At 40.8% G+C, this 22652-nt stretch overlaps 2 protein-coding genes across 9 annotated transcripts; one reads left to right on the top strand and one right to left on the bottom strand.

Moving 5' to 3' along the window:
- The first annotated feature begins 948 nt into the window (after nucleotides 1-948).
- Nucleotides 949-19591, top strand: nprl3 (NPR3-like, GATOR1 complex subunit). 5 transcript variants are annotated; one of them, XM_018754772.2, is made up of 14 exons: nucleotides 949-1439; nucleotides 2169-2238; nucleotides 5409-5447; nucleotides 7085-7217; nucleotides 7944-8018; nucleotides 10535-10688; nucleotides 11270-11351; nucleotides 11518-11655; nucleotides 11769-11925; nucleotides 16024-16130; nucleotides 16553-16682; nucleotides 17130-17319; nucleotides 17698-17890; nucleotides 18100-19591. In XM_018754772.2, exons 1-14 carry the CDS (start codon nucleotides 1229-1231, stop codon nucleotides 18263-18265), a joined length of 1845 nt encoding a protein of 614 aa, XP_018610288.1. In that variant the 5' UTR covers nucleotides 949-1228; the 3' UTR covers nucleotides 18266-19591. The 5 variants fall into 5 exon arrangements, with proteins under 5 accessions (XP_018610288.1, XP_018610291.1, XP_018610289.1 ...); XM_018754777.2 differs by having other exon boundaries at nucleotides 1271-1357; XM_018754775.2 differs by lacking the exon at nucleotides 5409-5447 and having other exon boundaries at nucleotides 949-1357.
- Nucleotides 19592-19736: 145 nt separating this feature from the next.
- Nucleotides 19737-22112, bottom strand: mpg (N-methylpurine DNA glycosylase). Of its 4 annotated transcripts, none has more exons than XM_018754779.2 (4): nucleotides 21981-22112; nucleotides 20860-21104; nucleotides 20547-20751; nucleotides 19737-20237 (listed from the first exon to the last, which is right to left on the bottom strand). In XM_018754779.2, exons 1-4 carry the CDS (start codon nucleotides 22012-22014, stop codon nucleotides 19834-19836), a joined length of 888 nt encoding a protein of 295 aa, XP_018610295.1. In that variant the 5' UTR covers nucleotides 22015-22112; the 3' UTR covers nucleotides 19737-19833. The 4 variants fall into 4 exon arrangements, with proteins under 4 accessions (XP_018610295.1, XP_018610294.1, XP_018610296.1 ...); XM_018754778.2 differs by having other exon boundaries at nucleotides 19737-20240; nucleotides 21981-22111; XM_018754780.2 differs by lacking the exon at nucleotides 21981-22112 and adding an exon at nucleotides 21713-21954 and having other exon boundaries at nucleotides 19737-20240.
- Nucleotides 22113-22652: the final 540 nt, after the last annotated feature.

Raw genomic sequence — 22652 nt, 5'->3', positions numbered from 1 at the left:
GCGGCAAACTTTTAAGTATCTCTGGTGGCCAGATACCATCTAGTATATATGGCTATAACAACAATGCTAAGATTATAGTATTTTGCATAAATGAATCAAGTCCAAATCCTAAGAAAATCTATTGTATATTAACAGACACTAAGAATGTGGAATGAAGAGATTACACTGTTAATTATGCATAGGAAGCTCTTGATATGGGAAACCAGGTAAGTTAGATGTGGCACCATGTGGAATCTTTCCACAGACTCAAGAACATCAGTTAATGGAAAATATCATCTGATTTTATAGATCTAAATGTAGCCACCTTCATATTGTACAAGTGAACTTATGACAAATACAGATGTCCGATCATGTACATGTACATCATTATAAAATTTTTTTTTAAAAAGTCTAAATTAAAAAATTGAAACGGAATGGAATAAACCTTCAGGAAAACTGTTCCCTTAAACTCAGACCAGTCAGGCAAAACTCTTTGACAAGTGATTGATAGTACTGATTACTTAGTAAAACTAAGCCACGAAGCTGTACCACAACATTTTCTATTCTGAAAATCATCTTACTTAAAATATTTTAACATGATTTGCTTGATGATGGAGCACACATTCTCAATTTGCTGCACGAGACGAATTCGTGAATGCCTGCAGGCAGCCTGGACTGAGTCCTGGACTGACAAGTCAAGTGTTACTGACAATTGAGCTGTGTTATTGACTTGCCAGGAACATAAATTCCCCTTAAAGCAGAAGACGTACTTATTTACTAAATGACAAGCCTTTCTCCTTGCTGTATTTCTTTCTGTAATTGGTACAGTTAAACGCATAGCATTGCGTGCAGCTTGACGACCACAGTTTTCCAATATAGTAGCCTGACGCACGGGTTCTGACGCCAGTACGTAATAACGTCACAAACGGAGCGTTTGCGACGATGTCATTTCCACCATTTTCTGTGTGCAAGAAAAATACCTCCGAGGGAAGATCTCCACCTTCGTGTTGATATTACAAATGATTCTCAGTCTCGTTTTCGAGGCTTAAGAAGAAAAAAAAATATAAAACAGTAATAATAGAAGGAAGCATTATGGGATGATGGACAATAGTTGTTTTATTGTTTTTTAGCTTCTGTGCAAGGAGAAGCGTATGGAACCTCGGTGTGGGGACGTCTTATAAGGGAACACCGTAATGCAGATAAGTATGAGACGAAGTTAACTTGACAATGAAAGAGCGATGCTGGGCGCATGGGGAAAACGCGAGCGCGGCCCCAGCTAAGTAATAATAATTACAGTATAACAAAAAAAATGTACAAACAAACAGACGGCAGCGTTCATCGGAGTGGCGACCGGACGAGCCCGATCAGCGTGATCCTGGTGAGCTCGGGCAGCCGGGGTAACAAGCTGCTCTTCCGATACCCCTTCCAGAGGGTTCCCGAGGGCGCGTCCTCGCTGGCCAGTGAGTGCACGCGCATTTTATGTGTTATTATCTTTTTTTGGGTTGCTTTTCAGACTTTTGTCTGACCCATTTTGTACAGCTCATGATGTTACTGAGTGGCAAATCGGGGCAAAGTACTTGGCTGAGCGAGGGGACTAGTAATTCGGTGGCTGGGAATCGGGATTGCGATGGACCCAGCAACCCTCAGAGCTTTTTTACCTGAAGGGACTTCTAGACCAGAGGGTGGTGGACCTGAGCCACAAAACTGCAGTGCAGATGCTTGGACTTTTAACTTACCAAGGGAATCACAACAGTAAAAAGGAGCAGGACTTTGGTGTGAGTGATTTCACCTTGCTGAGGAGATCTGTCAGAATAGGAACTAACAACCATCAAGTCAAGCCAGGGCTTTTAACTTGCTGAAAGGACTCTGATGTCAGGGGACTTACAGATGTCATGTCTGATAACTGCCTGAAGGGAACCACAGTACTAGACAGTAGCAGGACTTGATCCAGCAACCCTCCTGTAGAAGGGATTTTACCTTGCTGAAGAGAACTGCATCAGAAGAGGGTAGTGGCACTTGAACCAATATCCCTCAGATGTCAGGGCTATGCTCTTAACCACTGTGCTATAGCCATGCTGCTGTTTTTTTTCCCTTGTGTTCATAACTTTAGCTCAAAGGAATTAGGCACAGAAATGTTTGGTGAAGTCCAATAAACATAACGCTGCAATGTTGCGGATTTTGTCCACAAGCGAAACAACGAAGCCCGTATGCTCTGAACCCGACTGGTGATGTGCTTGAGGACCAGGATGGAGATTCAAGGTATGCAGTGACAACCACCTACCAGCCATGATCTGCAGGCTTTTAACACCAAACTTGAAGGTATAGAAAGTTCGCAGAGTGACAAACAAACACAGAAGGTGCTTTGTTTTATGACTGTTGGCTCTAGCAACTACTAAAATATTTAATAGATTAATTATAATTAACAGGGGGCATGGTGGGTTTGGCCAGGTCCTGCTCTCTGGTGGGTCTGGGGGTTCAAATCCCGCTTGGGGTGCCTTGCGACGGACTGATGTCCCGTCCTGGGTGTGTTCCCTCCTCCTCCAGCCTTGCTCCCTGTGTTGCCGGGTTAGGCTCCAGTCCGCCGCAGCCCCGCTCAGGACAAGCGGTTTCAGCCAGTGTGTGGTTGTATGAATTATAATTAAGCAGATGAACAGAAATTGCAGCAATAGCTTTGACCCACAACTGCTTACAGTCATTAAACAACTGGGTATTTTTAACCAGATTAATTCAAGGTAAGTACCTTGTTCAAGGGTACCACAGCAAGTTTTGAGAAATGGGATTTGAACCAGGCATTTCATGTCCTCAGTGCTACAGCAATGTACTTTGGGGTCTTATTTGAATTGTATTCACCTTCTTTAATGACTCTCATTGTACACATGGTAGAAGAATGATAAATACAAATGAAAATTAAAGATCAGAATTATTACACTGTATACATTTTTGTGTTTTATTTGTGGAGAAGAGTCCTCTTTCACAGCTTCGATGCCCATTTATGAAGGAAGAGGTGCAGAGCTTCCGTCTACTAGCAGGACTTGTTAGTCTCTAATTCACATAGTGATCTATGCTGACCTATGCTATCCTTTTTGTAAAGGACACGTCTACCTGGCAGTTCCTAAAACCATGCATAATTCAGCAGATATGTTTTAATTTGTCTGTTTTTAAGGTTTGGAAATTTGCGTTTGAATTTTAAGTTATCCAATTTTGAAACCAAGCTCTCAGTGGTTGGTGAATGTGGGATTATATAGGCCTGTTTTTGAAGCATGGAACCACAGAAGAATGTCTGCATGCCTGTCTTTTCATTCTTGGTGCATGCTGTTGTATCTTAACCACCTACCAGCCCTGCCCTTATGTGTGCTCTGCCCAATGGCATTGTGGCTCCACTGTGAACCAAGAGCCAGCTGTGGAAGCCTGCTCCTTCCACTCACTCTGTCCTCCATGCTTTCCCACATTTATCAAGATGAGAGCAGAAGTGGCTGTGATATGTTAACTGATAAAGAATTCAATCAGCATTTATTTAAAACAGGCAATTTATGTTATTCATAAATAATGTTTGGGGGGGCACAGTGGCACGGCGGGCTTGGCCGGGTCCCACTCTCTGGCGGATCTGGGGTTCGAGTCCTGCTTGGGGTGCGTTGTGATGGACTGGCATCCCGTCCTGGGTGTGTCCCCTCCCCCCCCCCAGCCTTGCGCCCTGCGTTGCCGGATTAGGCTCCGGTTCGCCGCAACCCTGCTTCAGACTAGCGGTTTCAGACAGTGTGTGTGTATGTGTAAATAATGTGTACTACTCCAATTAGACAGAAATGATAAAAATAATGGAGTGGTTTAGATAGCATATAGATTATTAGTGTAGTATTAATCTGAAGCATAATGAGATGGGATTGGTATGTTTTTTTTTTTTTTGTTTATTTCTGTAGATTTTGATAATACATATTCGTATTTATTTGTACACTTTCTGGCTAGACATGTAATTGCAGCTTACCTACATACATCTTACCTAAACACAGTGAATATCTTTACACTCTTTGTTTCTCAAGTGTAAAAGAGAAATGTGCACAGTTAATAAATTTAAATCTTAAGGCACAAGGTAATGGTAAGTTACAGAATTAATGAGCGAAAGGGAGAACTGCATTAAGACCATTTGTGTCATCAGTGCTTTCACATTATTATATGCTTTTCACTGTTTTTAATTCATGAACTCCAAAATGCCGGGTATGCTACAAGATGCCCTCTAGATTTACTGTAGTCAAAATTTCCGTAAACGAATATTTCTTTGTTACTTTTTATGCGACATGTATTTTGGATAAATACATGCATGTCTCCGTTTTCCTCTGTGTGTGTGTTTCTGTTCAGTGTGTTTTTAGAGTGACTTGTCAATTGAAATACATGTTTTAAAATATAAGTTCTTTGTTGATAAGTGAGAGAATTTGTTCTTCAGTCCAAGGGGGGCTGACCTCTTCAATGCTCTGTGTTCAATAGGATTCTTTTAAAATGTATTCATATTTCATATTTATTTAGCTTTTCTCCAAACCACTTGCACTGTTAAATTAAGTGATTTATCCATTCATACAGCTGGGTGGTTTTTATTGAGGAAATTCTAGGAATTGCAAAGGCACTACAGTAGGAAGTAGGATTTGAACGGGCAAACTTTGGATCTGAAGGCAGGTCTCTGACCACTACACTGAGTACTGCCCTTCTTATCTAAATTAATATACAGTAGAAGAAGCAGTTCTGTTAGCGGTACAGGATATGGAATTGGCTGATTATACCATGAGCTGTGATGTGGCTTGAATGAGCTGTGTTCGAAATACAAAAATCTTTTAAATAATATTTTAATCATATTTTTGTTAAAACAACAATATTGTTACATTATTAAAAGTTTTATATTTTTATTAATTAAAGTAGGGCAGTGTTTCTTAAGCCTTATAAATATTCATGTCCCTGGCCATCAATCATTTTGAAAAGGTTGTGCAAAAGGCGGTGTTCTTATGGTATTTTCAGTAGCATAGTGTGTATACTGTGCCTATAACACAACAAAGTGCAGCTGAATGGGTTATTTAAATTATTAATATACTTCTTAATAATGTTAGAATTGTGATCTAATCAACAGGCAGATGCTGGTAAAACAGCAGGCTTGGCAAATAGTTGAAGCTTTGGCTTTCATCTATAAATACATTTAACAAGCTGAACAAATCAGAACCCCTTGGATAGAAGTATAAATCCAGTGATTACCATCAATTACAGTCACTTCTCCACCTACTTCCTAAAATACTCATGCTGAAGTTATGAATTTTGCCCAAGTCACTCTTGTTTCAGTGCAAAATATTTTTGTTTGTAATATTGTTCTGTTGTGTGCTTTGTCAAAAATGTTTGCTGCATTTCTTTTTGTTTGCTTTTTTGTTTTGTTTTTTTATGCCCATTTCCCCTTTCAGAGAGCAAACTGCCCTAACTGATGAACAGTTGGTAGCAGGGTAAGACCGAGTCGCTCTACACCACTCTCCTGTCGACCTTTCTTTTCCTGTTGCCATGTTTGGCTTTTATACACTATACATTCGCTGTACGTGTGTGTGGCTGCATGTACTGCAAATACACACACATACAATATAAATGTGTAAGAGTGTGGATCAAGTATTCATAAAGGAGGAATTGCGTACATTCACCAGCAACACTGGTTTATCTGTATTTTTGACACAAGACAACCTACTTCAAGGGCTCCGGTGTTGACGCCTGAAGTCTGTTCAGAATTTTGAAGTCCATTTTACCTCCGAGTCACAGTCTCTAAAGGCTTAATAACGCAGACGACCCTTGATTTATTCACTGGTTAGCTACCATAAAATTCCTGTGGCTTATAGTGATTATATATTTTAAAAAATGTCCTTGACTTTGTTTTAATCTTTTTAACTTTTTGTTTCATTAACTTTAAATTTACATTTATTTATTTAGCAGATGCTTTTCTCCAAAGCAAATTCCAATGAACTCTATGTATTGTTATCAGCCCACACACCTTATTCACCAAGGTGACTTGCACTGCTAGATACACTACTTACATTGGGTCACTCATCCATACATCAGTGGAACACACTCTCTCTGTGTCAGTCACACACAAATTAATGACAAAAAATAAAAAAGGTTGTCTCCGCGTACTTCTGTTCAGTCCTGACTGTCGATCCATTCACTGCTGGACTAACCAGTGTTCTGGCCTGTGTACATACCTTGGACTTATTATTATATGGTAAAACTGTAATTTATGAGTGTTTGTATGTGTATCTGTGGATAAGAATTGTGGAATTACTGTCTTTGGTTCACAAATATTGGTAATCTGTGCCTTTTAGTTTTTTTTTTAATTAAAATTAATCCTTCATAATTTAAGCAATTTCATCACGTTTTTACTCTAAGGTCTGTAATTAATAAGATGACGATCCAAATAGTAAGTGAAGCCTACTTTTTGTGATTCTGGGGGTGTTGTATCAGATTTAAAGGTTTTGGGAAGTAAATATTGTTTTTGGGATTAATTGATGATATTAATTTATACTGCCCTGAAGATGGGGACAATGCTACCTCAGACCTCAAGCTGAGACTTGTCTGACATACACTTTCTTGCCTTTCTGTCCCACCTTGGAATTTTAATTGCACTGCTCATGAAAGTAAAGGTGATAAATTTAAACCACTGCGATTGCACAGTCTGTCCCTTCATGGAATAATGGGCATGGTTTTGAGACCTTTCCCCATGACTGGGTGGTCCTGCATTGTGAGCTGCAGCATGAGCTATGTGACCCTGCATCCATCTGTCACTCTTCCCTTCACTACTGCCACAAATCCCCTGTTTAGCTACATCCCTTTTTTTTTTTTTTTTTTTTTTTTGTTCACCTTTCTGGTCACTGCTACCTCTTCCAAACCGTTCGCTAACTTTGTAATGGATCTGAATTATATAAAAAACTGCCATTTTCACATACAGATAGGGGTATGTATGTACATTTGTGCAGCGTCCTTTCTGGAAGCTGCTGACAAACTGCGAAGTAGTCTCTACTTGGACAGTTTCTTTTACTCTGCCTGCGTGTGCCTAGCCTGCGCTCACATGTTTATACCCTCTCCGTCCTCCTGGAACTAGGTTCTCAGACATCATTCTTGCCACCATCCTGGCCACCAAGTCTGATATGTGTGGCAAGAAATTTGAGCTGAAGATTGACAACATACGCTTTGTGGGACACCCCACCCTGCTTCAGACACCGCATACTATCCAGGTGATGTCCCACACACACAAAAAATATAAAAAACAAAAAAAACTTATATTTCAACTTATGAATGTTGAAACATATCTCTCAACACACTTTCGACGTGTTGAGCATAGTTATACTTCGTAAAGGCCTTCTACTCCCTCTAGTGGCCAATGCTGTAAACTGCCATTGCTGTTCAACCTCCAAGTAGGTTATGTGGATTAGGATTGGCTGCCTCGTTGTTCGTGGCAACAGTATGCAAAGTGTTCTGCTACCCCTTAAATTTAGATCCAGTTTTCATCAAGTATCCTCAGAATGGTTAAGTTAGTCAGCATATTGTGTGTGCTGCGTCATGTTCTTTTTATTTTAGTTATTAAAATTTCCCACGAAGTACTACTGTGAGATTCTCATGACATTAATTTTTGAGCTAAACTGACTCCGTTCCTCTAAAATCTTTTTGCTTCTATAATATCTGTACAGATGTGTAATAGTAATTATATTGTCCACAAATGCAATATGAAAGGTGAAGAAAATATTTTTGTTAGGTCTGCGGTCTGTTAGGCCCGTTGTCACTTTTGAGTTTTTTTTTATTGTGTATATACATATTGTAAAGTTTAATTAGTTGTTTAATAAGTAAATGGCAGGCCTACTTAATGAGGATGTGGGAGGGAATTTTTTCATACAATGTTAATAATGATTTTTGAACATCTTTCAAGTGAATATGTTCAGTAGTGCATGTGTCTGTCTGTTTAGGTCTCCAAAACGGATCCCTCCCCCAAGAGAGAGATGCCAACAATGATCCTCTTCAGTGTTGTGTTTGCACTCAGGGTATGAGATGGTCTTTTTTAGTAATTTAATTGTTCACACTTTGGTAGCCAGATTATTAAACTATTACTATTAAATTATTATACATCCAGACTTATTTTTTTCAGTGTCTTTTTTTTTTTTGTTTTGTTTTTGCACATTTGAGTTAGAAGTGAAATACATATGTGGTGGTGTGATATTGAATGAGCACTACGGTTACAGTTATTCACTTAGCAGACTCTTTTCTCTAAAGCGACTTACAATGGATACTATGTAGTGTTATCCGCCCACACACTTTATTCATCGGGGTGACATACACTGCTAGATACACTACTTACAATGGGTTATACATCTATACATCAGTGAGTACTAATATGTCCCGTTTATTATCCACTGTGTTAGTTATTTCACTGTCACAGTTTTTAAACTTGCGCCAATTAGCCACTTTTTCCACCGATGTGTGTGATAATAGTTAAATTGTCAGTACTGAAGGAACACCAATAAGTCATGTTCTCTGTTCAGTATGTTTAGTGATTGTAAAGGTTCGGTATGAAACGAGTGCCAGTCAGCTATATTTTCTGTGCAATATTTGTAGTAACTACTCACTTTTTTTTTTTTTAAAAAAAAAAAAAAAAAAAAAAGATCGATTTGGCTTGGATTTACATTTTTCTGATGTTCCACTAAATGAGCACTCTTTATGTATAAATATTTTAAAACTCTTTATTTGTCCTTAAATATACATGTAAACCATCTTATATGTAAATACATTTTTTACGTCATACCCTTTATTCACGTTGTTTTTAACGTATGTATTTAATGTTTACTTTTAAATGCCATCTTTATACAGAGATTCTTAAATATAAATGCTCTTCAAAATAGAAATACTGTAAATCTCTATTATAAATGAATATAAAAGGTCATTTTATAATTTATACAATGTATACAGTGTGTGTGTGTGTGTGTGTGTGTGTGTGTGTGTATAGTTTATTATTTATTAAAAATTTTTATGTTTTGAAACATTTATTTGAAGCCTTCATACTAGACAGGACCCAGTAACAATAATCACAAACTCTAAAGGCATCAGTAAGTTATGCTGCTATTTTTAAATTGTATCAACTTTATTCACACAGAATTATTGTAAAACTTTTTAAAATTGTGTTTATGAAGAGAATTTTTCCTGAGTAAGTTTTACTGAGTGATGACTTGGCAGGAGGATATGCTGAGCTCAGGCCAGCTCTTTCCTAGAAGGGGTGTGGGTCTGGGCCCCTTTTGGCGATAAGGTTGTGACTTGGCTCCTATCAGTGCTGCAGGCCAGGGGAGTGGTCAGGCATGGCCCAGGGTGCCCCAGGATTCAGCCCAGCATGAGTCAGCAGAACTATGATGAACTGAGTTGGGGGCCATATGCTGAGTCATGTCTTATGCGCCATATCACCTGACAACCTGCCCCCACAGGCAGAGAGCGCACCCCCCTCCATGTGCCACCCTGCCCCCTTTTATCTGGAAGCATACTTCAGGCAAAATTTAAACATGAATTAATATGAATTTATTGACAATTTGTTGTTTTTATTTATCCTTTTGTAGAACTGGTTTCATATGTTGACCCAACCCCTACTAAAAGTATTATAAGTGATTATAAAAATACAAAAACTTTTTTGTCAAACAGCTTCAGTCATGCTCATGCTACAAAAATTGTGTATTTGTTCACTGCAGAGAGTATATAATTTTAGATTTTCTGAATATTGCAAACTTAATTTTAACACAAAAGTATAATTTCTAAGTATTGTGAATAATTCTTAATATTTCAGTATGAAAATTCATTTCCTGATAAAGATGATCAATAAAGCAGAAATATAAAGTTCAGTGTGAAATAGTGTCTCATCTATCTGGTAGAGTTTTTTTAAATCAAGGTTAGGTATTTTAAAATGTATTAAAATGAATGATAAGGGTGTATTCAGATTAATTTTTACAATTTTTAATTTCTCAGTTTTTGAGAAGTTAAATAATAAAGTAATAGCAATAGTAGTGATTATTAATATTAATCATGTTGGTGATGATGATGATGATTATTATAATAATACACTTGTTTGCATATAATTCTTATAAATCATGATTATTGGCATTTTGCTAAAAAAAAATATGTGCTTAGTGATATTTAAAGAGAAAATGTTTCTATTGTGTTGGTTTAATACTTTTTCAGTATGGTGACATTACTCATAAAAGTAAATGCCACTGCATTTAGCTGTATTTTTACACATTGTCTTCAGACCTTAATTTCGGGGATTTTGCATTTGTATTTTTTCTACTAGTTAATTTTTAAAGAATATTTTATGTCTGTTTTACTGAATGATTCATTCTTGTGTATTCTTTTTGCTGTTCTTAATTTTAACGTTATTTAATTTAATATTTGATTTATTCTAGTGCTTTTAATTTTTAATTTTGAATTAGGTAAGGTTCTTGTGCACCTGTTAACATTTTAATGTTTTTTTTTTTTATTGCTGTGTATCATATGAAGTTGTGTATCTCTCTGGCGCCCCCCACAGGCCAATGCAGACCCCTCTGTTATCGGCTGCATGCACAACCTGTCGAGACGCATTGCCATCGCCCTGCAGCATGAGGAGCGCCGCTGCCAGTACCTGACCCGTGAGGCCAAACTCATGCTAGCTGTGCAGGATGAGGTGACAGCCATGACTGAGAGTGAGTGAGTGGGCGGGCCCTCTCAGACCACGATAATCCAGTAGAGATTATGTACAGGAGCACACTGCCGTTGGTGTTGTTGGCTTCAACACTGAAATGTGCATTTTTGCACAGAAGGAAACTTCATGTTAAGTTCAGTCTGTGCTTCAGTAAAAGACCACACTCACAAGACCCATCACACTAATGTTTAATCTCTGTTTTTTGGATATATTTTTTAATTTATTTTATTTGTAATTTTTAAAATATTTTTATTTTGTAATTTTGTCTTAGATTAACATCTGGGGCAGTGAGTAATACAGCAGTTAAAACATGGTCTTGCGATCTTAAGGTTTGAATTAGACTTTATCCAATGGGTATAGTACTCTTATTGTGGGATGTATTTTCAGTGAACTGCTCTGGTAAAAATACCTAGCTGTATGACTGGGTCATATACTGCAAGTCCCTAAGCAATTAATTGTAATAACTCAGTGATGTGAGGAATAGGAGCTCTAGTATTTACATGTACTTCATGCATTCCTCTCAATTTAAGAGTGGTACACCGTCCAGGGGGTTTACATAGCTCTCTGTGTTTGTCTCTCCAGATGAGAACAGCCCCCAGTCACCCTTCCGGCAGATTCTGCCCAAGTGTAAACTGGCTTGGGATCTGAAGGAGGCATATGACAGGTAGTGCAATTTCCTGAAGTGTTCTCACTTGCCCCCACATCGCTTGCAGATCTGCACCTGTTCCTTCTGTTCACCATTTCCATCTGTACTCTACTTTCCAAATGTTCCTAAGCGTAGGAAGTAATTAATGGGTTTTTTGGACGGGGGCATCTCTGGGTGGGGATAGCCTTTGCACCACAGGCATTGTGCGTCTGCACATCAACAACTGGCTGGAGGTGAGCTTCTGCCTGCCTCACAAGATCCACCATGTGGGGGGCAACCATATTGCCCCAGAGGCCCTAGAGCGGTGTCTCAAGGCTATCCGGTCAGTGCTTCCACCTCCCAGCGCAAACAGTTTTTCCTGTCTGTTCTTGCTGAGGCTCCTTTCGTTGATTATTGTCTAATGGAAAGTTGGATGGGTGTGACTGCCCTCTGCAGGCCATACCACGCGCTGCTACTGCTGGAAAACGAGAAAGCAGTGTTGGGCCAGATGCCCTTAGACTGCTCCCCTGCCCTGGTGCGCCTTATCAAGACGTGCTCAGCCGTGAAGAACCTGCAGCAGTTAGCACAGGATGCTGACCTAGCTCTTCTGCAGGTGGGCCACGCCATTCCCCTCTTTACAATCCTGAATTTTGTTGTTAAATTTTTCCCCCAAATCTCTTGTATTATATTACAATTCAGTTTTTGTTTAGCATCAACCCCAAATCACCTTGCATTGTTATACAGAAGAAATTCATGTATTTGTAATCAAATAGAAAAATTTTGTGGGTTTTCTTTTTTTTTTATATTTCTTGGGACAGTTCTTTCCTGCATAAGTCTTTTTGTGATCTACTTTAATGGTTTAATTAAAACAAAAAAAGAGACCCTCCAACTCCAACAAACTGTCAAGCTGCAAATATATGTTTCTATGCTATCTGTGGTGCCTTAGCCTACAACTGAAGCTATGTACAGTACACTTACATAAATACGTTTTGAATCCGGTTTCCACTGTGGGGGGTGGGGGTGCTACAAGATGGGGACAGCTGGTGGTATAGTGGTTAAAACTGCTGTCTTTGGACCTGGTCACAGGTTCAAATTCTGTCTTCAAGCTGTAGGACTGCTGAGCAAGGTACTTACCCTAAAGTGCTGCAGAAAAATTGCCTAGCTGTATAAATGGGTAAATAATTATAAGTAGCTTAACACTGTAAATTGCTTCGGAGGAAAGTGTCAGCTAAATTAAATGTAAATGTGACAACTATTGGCGTTACAGTGAGGTAAGCTTGTGGTATTGTCTGCTTGTACTTGTTTTTTGTGCAAAGATGCCATCTGGTGGAACTATAGTGCAACAGCATGATTTGTCATCAACTTCCACACACATTTGGGACCGGATGTATATTTGTAACTTTGTTCGTAAATCCAACTATGCAGCAATTAATAAAACCCTAATAATAGAGAAAACGTTCAATGTATTAATTTATTCTGTTTTCATTAATCACTTGTCCAGTCTAGGGTTGCGGTGTCCAAAGCCTATCCTGGAAATTTAGGGCAGTAGTTATTGTCCACCCTGGACAGTTTATTTCATTATATTAATATGTAATCTCCTTGACATACTAAGATTTGTTTCCTGAATACAGTGCTGTGAAACAGTATTTGCCCCCTTCCTGATTTTTTTTTTTTTTAATTTTTTTGCATATTTGTCACGGTTAATGATTGAGATCATCAAACAAATTTTAATATTACACAAAGATAATCTGAGTAAATACAAAATGCAGTTTTTAAATGATGATTTCATTTATTAAGGGAAAAAAGCTGTCCAAACCTACCTGGCCCTATGTGGAAAAAGTAATTGCCCCCTAAACCTAATAACTGGTTGTGCCACCCTTGGCGGCAACAACTGCAATCAAGCGTTTGCGATAACTGGAAATGAGTCTTTCACATCGCTGTGGAGGAATTTTGGCCCACTCTTTTTTGCAAAATGTTTTAGTTCAGCCATATTGGAGGGTTTTCGAGCATGAACGGCCTGTTTTAGGTCATGCCACAGCGTCTCAATCGGATTTAAGTCCGGACTTTGACTAGGCCACTCCAAAACCTTGATTTTTTTTTTTTTTTTTTTTTGAGCCATTCAGAGGTGAACTTGCTGGTGTGTTTAGGATCATTGTCCTGCTGCATAACCCAAGTGTGCTTGAGCTTGAAGTCATGAACTGATGGCCGGACATTTTCCTTCAGGATTTTCTGGTAGAGCGCAGAATTCATGGTTCCATCAATTATGGCAAGTCATCCAGGTCCTGAAGCTGCGAAGCAGCCCCAGGCCATAACACTACCACCACCATGTTTGACTGTTGGTATAATGTTCTTTTTATGAAATGCTGTGTTAGTTTTACGCCACATGTAGCGGGACACACACCTTTCAAAAAGTTCAACTTTTGTCTCATCAGTCCACAGAATATTTGCCCAAAAGTCTTGGGGATAATCAAGATGTTTTTTTGGCAAATGTGAGACGAGCCTGTGTGTTCTTTTTGGTCAGCAGTGGCTTTCGTCTTGGAACTCTCCCATGGATGCCATTTCTGCCCAGTCTCTTTCTTATTGTTGAATCATGAACACTGACCTTAACTGAGGCAAGTGAGGCCTGCAGTTCTTTAGGTGGTGTTCTGGGTTCTTTTATGAGCTCCTGGATGAGTCATTGTTGCGCTCTTGGAGTAATTTTGGTAGGCCGGCCACTCCTGGGACGGTTTACCACTCTTCCAAGTTTTTTCCATTTGTGGATAATGGCTCTCACTGTGGTTCGCTGGAGTCCCAAAGCCTTAGAAATGGCTTTGTAACCCTTTCCAGACTGATACATGTCAATTACTTTGTTTCTAATCTGTTCTGGAATTTCTTTAGATCGCAGCATGATGTGTTGCTTTTTAAGATGTGCTTCACTTTGTCAGACAGGTTCTGTTTAAGTGATTTCTTGATTCAACAGGTCTGGCAGTAATCAGGCCTGGGTGTGGCAAGTGAAATTTAACTCACCTTTCCAAAAAATGTGGTTAAGCACAGTTCATTCATAATTTAACAGGGGGGGGGAATTACTTTTTCCACATGGGGCCAGGTAGGTTTGGACAGCTTTTTACCCTTAATAAATGAAATCATCATTTAAAAACTGCATTTTGTATTTTACTCGGGTTCTCGTTGTGTAATATTAAAATTTGTTTGATGATCTCAATCATTTAACTGTGACAAATATGCAAAAAAAAATTTTTAAAAATCAGGGGGGGGGGGGCAAATACTTTTTCATGGCACTGTAGATTTTTAAAAGTCTCAGATGTAGTTATAAATAAAAATGCATTCTTTATTAACTCTGAGCTACATTAAAAAACCAAACCAATGACACCAATGAAAATTTCTGCACACACAGTTAATGTTGAATGTTAAAAGACTTATAAAAATGTGCAACATATGACACCTTGTTATTGATCGCTCATGAACGGCAGACAAGAGCTCTGAACACTGTGAAAGAGTTGGAGCTGCTACCTTTAGATGCGAAGGACACTGGTTTGAATCTCACTTCCAGCTGGAGTACCTTTGAGCAAGGTACAGGTGGTCCCGTCGTAGGTCGAAAATATCGTAAATCAAAAATGCACTTAATATACTCAAGTCACATCTCTTGTTATCACGAACGAGGCGAAGGCGCGGGTGTGTTTTATTGAAGACACAACAAAAGGGGCAGAGTAACACCATTGCCGGGAACAGGAGTGGGTCGACGAGTCGCAGACCGGATTCTGTAGGATGAGACGAGATGTGGTCAAGAAGCAAGCAAAGGTACGTAGCGAGAAGGCAGGAATGAGGAAGAGGGTCAAAGGTAAACACTGGTCATGGAGATGTGATTGGTCAAGACGAGGTTCCGTGAGCAGGTGTGCCGACACGGTTCCTTTATACCCGTCCTCTCTGATCGGTGGTGGGTGTGAGCGTCATGTGCGTGGCCGTGAGCGTGACACCTCTGCGTGACAGACTGGGAAATATGGATCGCTGCCGCTGCCCAGCATCCCAAGAGAGTAGCGCACAGCATATCGCTTGCCCGGGAAAATATCTAAATTCAAAGTACGGTTTCTACTGAATGTCTATTGCCAGCTCACCATTGTAAAGTCGAAAAAATCGTAAGTTGAACCATCGCAAGTCGGGGACCACCTGTACTTACCTGAAATTGCTCCAGTAAAATTACTCAGGTTTATAGTATAAATGGGTCAATAGTTCTTGGTGGCTTAATATTGTAAGTTGCTTTGGAGAAAAGTGTTAGCTAAATTAATAAATGTAAAAGGATACGAATTAATCTAGTCCCATACTCTTATCCAGTTCAGGTGTATTTTACTGCCAGCAACATCTATTTGTGGAAACAATGCTGACTTTCACTACGCACCAAACATTTTGAAAATACTGTAGATAAGGAAATAGTTAAAAATGAAAATGTATATCTTTGAAATCTCTTAGCTATGTTTGTTGTACAGGGACCCAGTATGCACATTTTGTGTTGATAACATTTGCTTTAATTGACTGGTATGTGAATTTATTTTCATTTAAATAATTTATTAAATAATAATGAAATCCTTATATAATTACTAAGTGACATGTGAATTCATTTTTTTAGTCTAGAGAGTAATTAGAGAATTTCATGGATAACGTTCTCAAACCTGGTGGAAGACTGGGTCAGCAGTGTTCTGTGTCACTCCTTCTTCAACAGGTATTTCAGATTTCTGCCCATCTGGTGTACTGGGGCAAGGCCATCATCATATATCCTCTGTGTGAGAACAACGTGTACATGCTTTCCCCGCACGCCAGCATCTGCCTGTAAGTGTCTGCAAGCATATGGCGTGTTGCTGCCATGCTTCAGAACATGCATTTACATCTGCGTTTCTTGCCAAGAAGAAAATAGAGTGCGTTTTTGGGAGTGAACGTTTAGGAAGGAACTTTTTAATATTACCTACCTATTATGAATTTAATAATACCTGCCTTGGTACTTATTAACTGAGTCTTTTACCCAAGGTTACTTTTTTCACACATCTGACATTTTTCTGGAGCAATTAAAATGACATAACTTGTTCAGGGTTAGTACACCAGGCCTTTTAGTGCTCAGTGTGAATGCAGGTGAAGGCAGCAATTCCTGGTTGACATAGATAACGCAGTGGTTCCCTGTGTGTGTCCCCTACCCTACCCTACCCCACCCTACCCCACCCTACCCCACCCCACCCCACCCTACCCCACCCCACCAGTTATTCATCCCTGGCTGAGCAGTTCTCTCAGCAGTTCCCAGGTAACGACCTGCCCTCTATGCTGGCTAAATTCTCCCTGCCCATCTCACTGTCCGAGTTCCGGAACCCACTGGACGCCCCTGTGCAGGAGGTCAGTGTGTCACACCACCACTGCCCTTTACCATCTTCACCACACCTGGCATTTTTAGAGTCAGAGGAATTTAGGATATTATAAACACAGATTAAAAAGATGGACTTTTAAGAGGACGCACTGAGTTCTGACTTATGGGAAGCATTGTCACTGAGTATTAAGTACTATTAATGGAGTCAATAGTCATAGCTGTTCTTACCTTCGTTTTACCTCCCTTAAGTTGCGTGTCACTGTGGTCACAACATATTATGTGACTCATGGACGGGCATGCAGCACTTAGGGTGAAGGGTACAGCATAAGGCACATTTCCGAGCATCTTTTACTCGCCCTGACTTCTTCTGTAGGTCTCTGTCCTTGCTGTCTTTCTCTGCCCCCCTTCTGTCTCTTTGCACTCTTTTGACTGTCTCCACTCTCTTCTCGCTCCTTTGTCTTGTTTCTCCCCTGTAGGTCCAGCTCATCCAGATGGTGGTGTGGTTGCTGCAGCGGCGCCTGCTCATCCAACTGCACACCTACGTCTGCCTGCTGGTTCCACCCGGCCAGGATGAACCTGGTCCATGGGATGAGGAGCCCCCCCTGGTGGCTTGTGTTGGGGGGCGGAGCCTGAGTACACCCAGTGCCCTCAGCTTTGGCTCACCAAGTAGGTCCCCAGAGATCTCCTACATCTAGGTTTTTTGCCTCCATTTATGGAACATTGATGCTTTAGGGTAACATCATTTGATCCATTTTTACAGCAAGGGAAAATGCCAAGCTTAATGGTACTGCAGCAGTAGCAAGGAAAAGAGCTTAAAACAGTAGCCGTAAGTGCATGTCCTTAAATTGACATGCTACTTGCTGCCCTTAGTCCTGTTCTGCATGTAATGATCTGCTGGGTCCATAATACTCTTGTCATATTTCCCACAGCTGCAACCCTGATGCTGTTGACTCACTGTAATGTGAGACAAAGTATGACAGGTTGATTGATGCAGTCATCCCCTAAACTGTCTCCACCCCCACGTACCTATTTGCTTCTACACAGCTAGCAGTGATGACATGACCCTGACCAGCCCCAGTATGGACAACTCAAGTGCAGAGCTGCTGCCGGGTACAGACTCACCGCTGAATCGCCGCATGACAGAGACGCTGCTGGCCAGCTTGACAGAACATGAACGGCAGGCTATTCTTAGTGTACCTGCTGCCCAGAACCCCGAGGACCTGCGCATGTTTGCTAGGTATCTGCCTCAAGTGATCAACTTCCAAAGTTTGAGTGATTAGCTTCTCAGTCATATATATTCCTCAGGTTGCTCAGAACTAGAAAGACGACAGACCTTGTTCTCCTGTGCTAGTCAGGTGCTCAGTGTAGGAGCTCATCTCTCTGTAAACTCATTGTAAGCCAGATGTAGCCTCACAGTCCTGACTTCATACATTTTCCCTCACCCAGGCTCCTGCATTACTTTCGAGGCCATCACCACCTGGAGGAAATCATGTACAATGAGAATATGAGGCGCTCGCAGCTCAAAATGCTCTTTGATAAGTTCCGCAGTGTGCTGGTCATCACCAACCACGAGGACCCTGTCATCTCCATCTTTCAGTCACCACTGGAATAAAAGAGGGGTGATGGGGCTGATGGTGATGGAGAAGCTAAATGGAAGGCTTTAGTTCCAGCTGATCAAGAGAGTTGAATTGGTCTAAAAAAACATCAAGCGCCATCATGGTCCTCCAACCACAAGGGGAGCTGTGGTAGCAGGGCCCTCAGCCATAGCAGGTCTTTAAAAGATGCCCACATTGAAAGTTGTGCTGCCATATTCAGCTGAATGTCTGGAAGTACTTAGAATTTCACAAAAGCTTGGAGTTTTCCCATGATGCTGAGCTTCTACTGATTATGTGAAACTTTTTACTTTCCTGTGTAGAAAGAGAAGCCATAAGTTTGAAATGTGTGAATGGAAGGATGACTTTACAGTGAAAACCCTTAATTGGGCTCTCATGCCCCCCCCCCAAGTTGTGCATGAAAGCACTGAAAACCAAGTTTTGAGGTAGTTTTCTGCATTCACTGACTACTGTAATTCACATCATGTTACTATTAGCAATTTCTTCCTAATTTAATATTTTGCCAGACATTTGTTATGCTAGCAGTAATTTAAATCTTTATTTTATTACAATAAAGATCATGTGATTTATTCAGCTGGTGATTTTATCCAAAGCCAAGTGATCCAAGCAGTTTTCCTGCCTGCTTGTGAAAAATTCCATTGGTTAAAGTCATACAGTTTACATATGTTACAGTCCCACACCACACTGCACTCAAGCTGCTAAAGCTAAATCTACAAAGCTGTTGGTGTTCTGGCATGTAGCATGGTCTCTAAGCCTTTCTCCCAGAGTGAAGATGCGATGTGGGAGTTTCAGCAAGTCAGACAGCTTTCCTGCATGTGTTGCTTTTCACTTCAGAGCCATGGAAGCCCTTGTCACAGCCTTCTCGAAGGATTGAGGCAAATAAGTTTTTAAAGAGACTACACTTTTTACATGTTGATACTGGAACAGTTATAAAAAGGAAAAACTCTTCTGTTGCATTGAATAGTGACACTATACAAGCGATCACAGTTCACTGTTAATGTTCATCGTGAGCAGCTGTAAGATTCGTACCACGAAGTCCTGCTCTGAAGGTGAGCACCTTGCAATATGATTTATGGCCATTTAAATGTCACACAATTTAAACCAAGAGGTGTGAGATTTTCCCAGTGCTGTGAACTCTTTGGTAGAAAAACAATATGCAGTCCAAGTCTCACAGACAAGTACCTTTACTGTTCAAAATGAAGAACAATCAATCAGTCTTTAAATGTTGAAGGTAGTGAACAGAACATTAAGTAGAAAAAAGTTACAAAAATGTTACTTCTATTGTGAATAAAAGGTTTATTTTATGCCATAATGGCTCATTTTACTTGTCTCTGCAGCATTATTGGTTTTTTCAATGTTTAATCTGAGAAGGATTGCACAGCCAGCTCTCAAGCAATCAGTGAACATGCAAGGTGGTGTAAACACTGAGGACACTTCCAACCTAGCCTTCACCACCACAGGCCTGTCTTGCAGTTTAAGTAAAAAAAAAAAAAAAAAAAAACAGATCAGCAGTAAAGCTCATTTTCAGTTATGTAGCGCACTGTTCTGTTTCCCAAGTCTTGTCCCCCTATACAGAGCTGCCAGCAGGCCCCACTCCGAAGTTGGTCCGTCTCTCAGCATCCCGGTCCACCACACTTACGCATGGGTGACCCTGTAGGTAAAAGCGCAGGGGCTTCACAGCCCATTCTCCATGAGCCTCTATGCCGATGCGAGGGGCTGCCACTACCTGTCGGGACTCTGCCAGAGCCTCCAGGGGGTCCCTCTCCAGCCATACCTCGGCATCAGAGACCAGGTCGCGGCGGTCAAAGGCACGAGAGATGTCCAATGCCTGGCACAGCTTGGAGGGACCGTTGCAGAGCTCTTTGTCTTTAAGGGGTCGTGAGCTCTGTCTCCGGCGGGCTGAGCGTAACTGCCGCATCACAGCTTGTCCCTGCAGCGGTTCGAGGGAGCGTAGCAGCACAGCAGCACCCTCTTCTGAACAACATGGAAATCAGGGTCAGCAGCTGACAACACAATCCACTTGCAGGCAGAAAAAAAAAAAAACCCACTGATACAGGTGCTGAATACATGGTACTAATGTCCCAGTAAAATAGACCACAAAAAGTATCTGGACAGCACACTCGTCTTAACTATTCAACAGACTGTCACATGGTACCACGTGTAACTCTCCCTGTAAATAGCGCTTCGTGTTCAAAGTCCCTTTCTTTTTTCAGGGATTCTTAAAAAGGTACTGACAGTGATGCATTTCTCAGAACGCAGTAAAATGCCATATGTTTTTACCTTGGCTTGATACGTTCATGCACAAGTAGATGCCATAGATCTGATACACATAAATGGTGCCGGGCTTCATGAACATGGCCATGTTCCTCTCTGTGCACTTCCCCCCCGCTGAGTGGGAGGCCTTGTCATTCCCTCCCAGGTAGGCCTCTGTCTCGACCACTCTCCCCCTTAGTTCCGTCCCATCCATCAAGCGGCGCACCAGGATCTGCGGTGTATGATGTACATCTGAGGCAGTGCAGTTAGTGAAATGACCAGAAGGACCCGGGCATTTAATACTTTTTGTTGTGATTTCAATAACTTTATTAATACTCACCTTTCCCAAGAAGGCTCTGGCCAGGTTCACACATTGCTGGTTGAAGAACTCCTCTCCTAGCCTGAGGTCATTCTGCTGTTCCTCAGAGAAGTAATGACTGGTAAGTTGTTTTGTAGGAAGGGGAGTGTGGTCATCCAAGGGGTGTGGTGATATACTGGGGGAATGGCTATCCAAGGGGCGTGGCACAGGCAGATGGCTCTCTCTCTCCAGAGCTGAAACACGCATCCTTTTCCGTTGTGACATTGCTGTACACGTGTGAATATAAAATCAAAACACAGGTTTCTATATTTCAGCATATTTCCAATTCCATCAAGTAACAATATAGATATTTTAACATTCACTTTATATAAAGAATACAAGATACATTTTAATGCAGCACACTAATATATTTATTTAGCACTTTTGTCCAAAGCAACTTCAAATGAACTCTATGTAGTGTTATCAGCCCACACACCTTATTAACCAAGGTGACTTACACTAGATACATTACTTACAATGGGTCACTCACCCATACATTAGTGGAACACACTCTGTCACTCACACACTACAGGTGAGCCTGAACAGCATGTCTTTGGACTGGGGGAGGAAACCAGATCACCTGGAGGAAACCAGGGAGAACATGCAAACTCCACACAGACTGAACAGGGGTCTCAAACCCGTGTCCTCTCGCACCACCCAGGTGCTGTGAGACACCAGTGCTACTTGCTGTGAGCCACCCGGTGTACATTAGCATTGTCGAAAATCTGATCACCAGTTTGAGTTTATTATTCAGCATTTCTGCTTAAAAACTTAGATTAAATAACACTACAACAGTGTTAACCTAATTTACATCGAAATCCAAAACATGCTGTACCGGAGGAGTGGTTAGTGCTGCCTCAGGAATCTGGCTTGAATCCCACCATGCTATACTTGCTTGGCTTCCGCACAACAACGACTCACTTGACACGTTCGATGATTTACCTGGGTAGTTTTTACTGTACCCTTCAGGATAAGTACCTTTGCTTTGTCTAGATAACTACAGTCAGCTAAAAGTAAATATAAGTGATTCTGCACCACCAGGCTGGTTCCTCCGCTGTAGGAAATCAACGTTTATAAGAAGTACTACTTTAACGGTCGCTTACCGATAACTGGATTTAAAACGGCAAATTCGTACATAAAATACGAATAGGAACCATTCGGTCGCGCTGCACCGAGCACAGCTCTGAGATCTTGGGCCCGCGACGCACAGCATTCTGGGATCGTTCATTCGCGGTGCACCGCAGAGGATTATGGGATCGTTCAACCGCCTTGCTTCCTTTAAGAGGGCGAGAAAAAAGGTCCAAATGTGAAGTGCACTAAATTCTCCCTTGGAAATGGTCAATTTTTAGAAGAGGCTAATACAATAGGTATGGGGAATCTTCCTATAATTTTTAAAAGCATGAGTCCAGTAATGTTAGTAAAGGCTGAGCCGTGTTTAATCCAGTTAAAATTTAACTTTTCCAACACTGCATTTTTTCCTCAAATGACTAAGTTGAGCTTTTGTGTAAGTCTGAGTTCAGTGAAGATTCAGCTCCACAATACACACTTCACCCCTTACTGTCCCTATGAAACACCCTTCTGGATAAATGTAAATAAGCTGATCAATCAGGTGTTTGTGGACTGTCTAGTGTTCTTGGGCAGGTTCATTCAAGACCCTTCACATGTAAGCTCCAACACAGATAATTCTTTAGCACAGCTTCATTGCGTGGGTGATGTCATGTTCTTTTTTTATACTGCTCTCAAAACGAGGTGAAACAAAAGATGCACCTCCCACC

This window comes from Scleropages formosus, chromosome 8, assembly GCF_900964775.1.
Source record: "Scleropages formosus chromosome 8, fSclFor1.1, whole genome shotgun sequence".
Taxonomy (NCBI): domain Eukaryota; kingdom Metazoa; phylum Chordata; class Actinopteri; order Osteoglossiformes; family Osteoglossidae; genus Scleropages; species Scleropages formosus.
Note: the sequence above shows the minus strand (reverse complement) of the source record. Positions and strands in the feature narration are given on the sequence as shown.